Source organism: Athene cunicularia (assembly GCF_003259725.1).
Source record: "Athene cunicularia isolate RWA chromosome 26 unlocalized genomic scaffold, athCun1 chr26_part1, whole genome shotgun sequence".
Classification (NCBI taxonomy): Eukaryota; Metazoa; Chordata; class Aves; order Strigiformes; family Strigidae; genus Athene; species Athene cunicularia.
Genome location: NW_020799136.1, coordinates 98,156 through 104,310, shown reverse-complemented (window position 1 = coordinate 104,310; position 6,155 = coordinate 98,156). Strand labels below are relative to the sequence as shown.

The 6,155-nt window shown below is 60.5% G+C and overlaps 1 protein-coding gene across 1 annotated transcript in view; it reads right to left on the bottom strand.

Moving 5' to 3' along the window:
• The window catches only part of PRICKLE4 (prickle planar cell polarity protein 4), a 7,574-nt gene extending 1,651 nt beyond the window's left edge, over nucleotides 1-5,923 (bottom strand). The window contains exons 1-5 of the mRNA XM_026864091.1: nucleotides 5,720-5,923; nucleotides 1,020-1,166; nucleotides 713-820; nucleotides 494-631; nucleotides 6-409 (exon numbers count right to left, since the gene is read on the bottom strand). Coding sequence (XP_026719892.1) covers nucleotides 6-409; nucleotides 494-631; nucleotides 713-820; nucleotides 1,020-1,166; nucleotides 5,720-5,803 — 881 coding nt within the window. The 5' untranslated portion in view covers nucleotides 5,804-5,923. The remainder of the gene's footprint in view (nucleotides 1-5; nucleotides 410-493; nucleotides 632-712; nucleotides 821-1,019; nucleotides 1,167-5,719) is intronic.
• Nucleotides 5,924-6,155: the final 232 nt, after the last annotated feature.

Genomic DNA, 6,155 nt, shown 5'->3' with positions numbered 1-6,155 from the left:
CCAACTAGAAAACCCGTAGCCCGGAGGATGCTTTGCTGTGCCGAGGAGGGAGGAGGAGACCCCGTGCCCTGGGCTCTCTGCAAGGCTCAGGAAGGAACCTCCTGCCCATCAGAAGATCTCGCTGTGTTTTCAGCCCCCCAGCCAAGCGCAGGAGCTTTTTAACAACAGCAAAAGGGGGGTAAAAGCCTCTCCCCTGCCTGGCACCCACCTGGTCGCAAGAGGCACAGCGGGGTCGGAAGAGCTCGGCGTGGTGCCGGCCGCAGTAGATCCTCCCGTCCTGCTGGAAGTAGATGAGGTCTACCAGGGGCTGGTGGCAGAAGTGGCAGGAGAAGCAGGACGGGTGCCAGAACTGATCCCCCAGCCGAGACGCTGAAATCCCGGGGTCGCCTTTGTTCAGCCTCCTGCCGCACTGCAAGGCAGAGGGACGCAGGGGTTTGGGCTCAGGGTGGCTTTTGGGGACGGGTGGGGCGCTGGGTGGGGGGCGATGCCTGACCTTCTTGCAGGGACAGCCATGGCAGGGACCTGGCACGGGACATGCCAGCCCCTGCCCCAGGGCCTCCCGTCTCCGTCGGGCGCTGAAGGCTCGTAGCTGCCTCCTCTCCTCCTCCGTGAGGTCGGGGCAGTATCTCTCCTGCATGGGGAGCGGGATGTGAGGGGATGGGTGGTGGGTGAAGCCCCAGGGTGGGCAGCACCCAAGAAATACATGTCTTACATCGCAGTCCTGAGGAGGCAGCTGCTGCAGGAGGGCTCTGGCACGGAGCAAGATCCTGTCGGCAGGAGAGGCCGGCTGCGGCAAGCAGGGGCCGAAGCACAGCGGGACCTTGGGGTGTCACGTGAGAAAGAGAAACACGAGCAGATTTTTAGGGTGATTAAGCTGTGTTGGTCAAAGTTGCTAAAACATGTGTTTCATCCTGGGGCTGGGGGTGCTCTGCTGTGGGTACCACCCGTGGATGGCACCCGCAGGGCTGGGGGAGAGTGGGGAGCAAAGGGAGCCCCGGGAAAGCCAGGGTGCTGCCCACCTCGGGGGGGTCTGCGGGGGGCTCCAGGTACTCTTCCAGGGCACAGCCGGAGTCGCTGTCGGACGAGGCCGGCGGGAGGCCGGCGGCAGTGTCGCAGGGGGGAGGCTCGTCTCGCTGGGGCCATGCGGGGCTTGGCAGGGACATGAGCTGGGGAGAGAGGATCAGAGCTGGGGACACCCTCAGCCAGGCAGGGAGGAGGGGTGCACCTCCAGGACACGTATCACCCCGCCTGCCCGCTGTCTCCACGTGGCAGCAGGACGAGCAGCCCCTCATCCTGGGGAGGGACCCCGGGGCAGGTCCAGCTGGGACGATGCTCAGTGCCACTACGACCTCGAGACCCTTGGCTGAACCACTGCAGAGGTCCCAGGGCTTTCGGGGGCTGCTCCTTTCTCTTCACGGTTTATAACACCGAGGGCACGGGTGGTCAGCAGGGCAGGGGCTTTGTCAAGCAGGAGGAGCTGAAGGGATGGTGATGGGTTGAAGCTGGGCAGGGAAGACCCCGGGTGTCCGTGCTCAAGCTGGAACAGATTTTGGGAAACGGCCCTGGCCATTTGCTCACCCACAGCGGGAGGTTTTCCCCGGCTGCCACCAGTTCTCTGCTGGCACAAGCTAATCCCTGGTTTAGTGGCCTGTCCCTGAGTGGGGCAGTGGGAGGAGACTGAGGTTTAGCCCAATTCAGTGGAAAATAATTTATTCCCCTCAGGCTGCTATTGTTCTGCCCTGAGCGGCTGTTCCTGCCCGGGCAGCCAGCTCGCCCAGCCGCCACCACCTCGCCTGGCTAATGGTTACGCAGTGGAAACCCGTCCGGTCCCGTCCCCTCCTCCCCACACGGCGCTTTTCACCGCTCGCTTCCTTCCTGGCTTGGCTTTCCAAAACAAAGGCGAGATGGCGATGTGGTGGCTCCTGGGGCTCCCTGGATGCCAGCCCAGAGCCTGACGCCCTTTGCCTGTGCTTCCTGCCCCGGCCTGGGGAGGGAGGGTGGGATGCGGGTGGGATGGAGCTGAGCTGCTGACAAGTCTCGGCGCTGTGACCGAGGGCACCCCTGGATTCACCCTGTGTAACACCCGCCGTGGATGGATCAACTGCTCTGGAAAGTGTTTTACACAGCAAGCGGCTGGGCATGGCCTCAAGCTAAGGGTTGAGGGGTGGTAACCCCCAGGCCATGCACCGAGGTCCTCCTGCATCACTGCCACCATGAGGACCCCTCCACTCCTCCGCACTGGGATGGTACTTCTCTACGTCTGGTTTATCCCCCCTGTCCGTGCTGTCAGGGCCACCTCAGCCAGCACCAGCAGCTCCATCCCCACTGCTCCCACTAAACACCTTCACAGAATCACAGAATCATTCAGGTTGGAAAAGCCCCTCGGGATCATCGAGTCCAACCCTCAGCCCGACTCTACAAAGCTCTCCCCTACCCCACAGCCCCCCACAGCTCATCCAAACGGCCCTTAAACACCCCCAGGGATGGGGACTCCCCCCCTCCCTGGGCAGCCTGTTCCACTCTCCGACCACTCTTTCTGTGAAAATTTTTTTCCTAATGCCCAGTCCGACCCTCCCCAGTTGGAGTTTAAAGGCGTTCCCTCTTGTTCTGTCACTAATTCCCTTTGAGAAGAGCCCAGCCCCAGCCTCTCTGCAATGTCCTTCGACACCCCTGGTTCAGCCCCTGCTCCCAGTGTTCTCCTTCCACCACAGCCGCCCCTTCCCACGGAGCATCTTGGGGTGCTGAGATGTTTCACCCCAACATGGCCAGTTCCGGAGCTGGGAGCAGGTGGGATCAGCCTGGGCAGCTCAGGTTTCCCTGCCATGCATCTGGGTCAATGATTAACGCTCCAGATTGGCTAATCAGCGGGATAAAACAAAAGGGCTGCTTGCTCTTTTCTGGGGTTTGGGGTCTGTCAGCCCTGGGCTTAGCCCACAAAGTCTGCAGGGCTGGCTGTATGTGCTGCTCAAAGCTGTGCTCAGCTCTGGAGGGGATAGGGATGAAATAGTCACTCAGTTCTGTATTTACAGACCAAAGAGGGCCCTGGCCTTGCTGAGGTGGTGAAGGATCACTGCACCACCGCTGGTGTTGGGGCAGTAACCACCCTTGGCTCTACAGGAGGATCACAGGTGTCCCTGGGGATGCTGAATGGGGACCTCCAGGGGCTCAGTGACCGGTCCCAGCTCTGCGGCTGCCTTGCTTGGGTAACACGTGTCCCTGCTTTTCCCTCCCCACAGCAGGCGGATGGCAGTCCTGGGCTGTGCTTGGCTTCTTAAGCCTCCAAGCTGCATTTGTCTAATCTGTTGGGGCTTTGCTGTAATTAAACCCCTCTGAAGCGCCGTGAACGCGGCAGAGCCGGTGGTGCCTGCGTGGTCCCGGCCTCCACGGCAGGGTGAGCAGGACGCCTTGTCCCAGGGCCGTCAGTGGGGAGCCCACTGGGGTGATGCTGGGGGAGAGAGGGCAGTGCTCTCGGCTGCTGTGAAGAGCTGGAGAGCCCAGCCCAGCCTGGTTTGATGTGATTACTCTGGCTGGCAGCCGTCTGGACTGTAGACAAGTCCCTGTAATTAGCCCCAGACGGTGACAGAGGTACGCGCCTCCCATGCTAAGGAGCCAGGCAGCCCCAACAGGTCCAGCTCCTCTGCTCCCCATCCCTGTCCCCTCTTCCTTCCTGCCCTCCCTCGCTGCCTCCGGGCAGTCCTGCTATTGCTCTTCCCTGCTGGCCTGCAAAAGGGATACAGGGATGCTCCCAGCTTGCCTCTGCCCTCAAAAACAGGGACAGGAGAGCCTGGCCCAGGTGTCGGGGGGGGGGTGGCAGGAGGGTGCTTTGGGGAGCTGCCCCTCCCTGCCAGCACAGACCCGAGTGCTGGAGGTGGGTCCCACGAGAAGGGACATCTCAGGGACCTGTCGGGCAGGCTGAGTGCCACTGGCTGTCATTTGCCTTTTGTTTTAAAAGCCTCTCGTCCCGCCTGTGGGAACTCCTCCAGCCTGCGACTCCCTTGTGTTCTCCAAAGGATGGGCATCACCCCCGCTGTGCTCCCCTGCCTGCTCGCAGCTTTTTGGCCTCAGCACGGCTGCAAACAGCTGTCCAGGCTCCGCTCCTGGTGCCGACCCTGCAACATTCCCCCTCCTGCTCCAAGCACGCTCCCTGCAGTTGCTACAGTCCTTTGCGAAGCAGTCGCAGCTCCCTGGGTGCAAGAGGCTAAAATTCCTGGGAATATTAATCTTATTTGGCTCCCCAGGGGAGCAGCCCCTGTCTCCAGCCGGCTGTGGGAGTGTGTGCGGGCTCCCAGTCCTCTCCTGCCAAGGTCACACATTAACTTGCAGTGCAGCCACCCGGGCCCATTCACATTCAGCGCAGGCTCCCTGTTCCCAGCACGGCCAGGGGCTGGGCTGCATCTCTGCCACAGCCTTTGATTTCCTAAAGTCACCTCTCCATCTCAGAAGACCCACTTTCCGATCCCTCTAGCCTATTTTTCCAGAAGCCCCCAACACTCCCCAAGCTCCAAAACCCCAAGGAAACACAACAGCTCACCATCCCCCAAAAAGACCAGATGCTTTTTCCCAAGTACCCAAAAGCACTGGCAGCTTTCGGAGTTTAGCTCCATATTCACGACCTCACCCACAGGATAACCTGTTTTTGCTTCAGCTCCTGTCAACACAGCTGCAACAAAGCTACGTGGAAATAAAGATGCAGAGCAATAAAGATGCATCTCTTCTGGAATGAGATAAGCTGAGGTCTGGCAAGGCGAGCCGGAGCAGCTAGTCCTGCAACGCAGCCCAAGCCGGGCTGCCCGGGCTGGAGCCTGTCTCACGAAGGAGCCCACGGTGGCTTTTGGATGTGTGATGGCACGAGGTGGAGCAACGCTTGGGTGCCGCTGGCGGGGCACAGCAGTCCCATCGGCCAGCAGCGTGTGGGAACAGGGTCAGCACAGCCCCCCCAAATGATGGGGGGGTGTCTCAGCATCCCGCTCTGCCATACGGCACCATGTCACCAGAGGTGACCGTAACACCGGGGCCTGTTTGCTCACCGGTGGATGTGACAGTGCTGCAAAGGGCTTTATTTTTTTTAGCGTGTTTTCCCCCGTCCTGAGAGTGCAGGCATGCCCGGTGGCCCCGGCTCGGAGGGAAGCAGTAACCCATTAACCCGCCGTAACTCAGCCATTCGTACATCCCAAACCAGAGCCACCACCCCACCTCTCCCCCGCGGCCACCGCGTTTCACCCCGGCACGTCGGTGTGTGATGGGGCCCAACCGCCTCCGGTGAAAACCTCCGTCGCCAACCCCAAAACATCCTGTTCCCGCCGAATCCCAGGTGGAGGAGGGATGGCGGAGTTGAGACCCCTTCCCGAGGACCCTCGCTGTCCCCGGGGGCCGGGAGCCCTGCCAGCCCCCTGCCCACGCACCTGCCCGCGCCCGCGGTGGCCACGCAGCCCGGGATGGCAGAGCCTGGCACGATGCTCTCTCCAGCTCTTGGGGGACATTTCCCCTCAATAAAAGACCGTGGAGGCACCAACATCATTCTCCTCCCTCCATTTATTTCTCCCAGAGAGGAACAACTAAAAAACCCTCCCTCTCCCCTCGTTTCTCTTCCCCTTGTGACAATTCCCGGACAGGGGCTCTCCCGCTGCCCCCCACTTCCCAGCCACCTTCTTCCCCCCAACTCCAGCTCAACACGGAGCTCAGAGAACCAACCCTAAGAAACCTTTCCAGCCTCACTTACCTGCCCTTTCCCCGTGCCCCGAGCCCCGGGCCCCGTCGCTCCCGGTTCCACCGGCTGCTCCAGCCCCGCTCCGGCCGCCGCCATCCCGCCCTGCTCCGGAGGAGACGAGGGAATGGAGCCTGAGCAGGGAAAACTTTACAAAGCGAAAGGAAAACATCCAAGCTCAGTCAGGGAAACATTTTTTTTTTTTTTCCTCTCTCTCTCCCTCTCACAGCTCTGGGTCCATCAAAGGATTAGATTTTCAGGGCGGGCTGGCCATTTGTCCTTATTACTTTTACTCCCTGCCTTGTATGCTTTGGAAACAGAGAAAAGGGGCAGCAGAGTCTAAGAATAATCTTTTTTGCAGATGCTACACAGAACTGTTCAGGCAGAGTTGATGTTAGCTACATATTATTCTAAAGGATGGAGTTACTGAGTAATGGCTGAGAGGCAACAG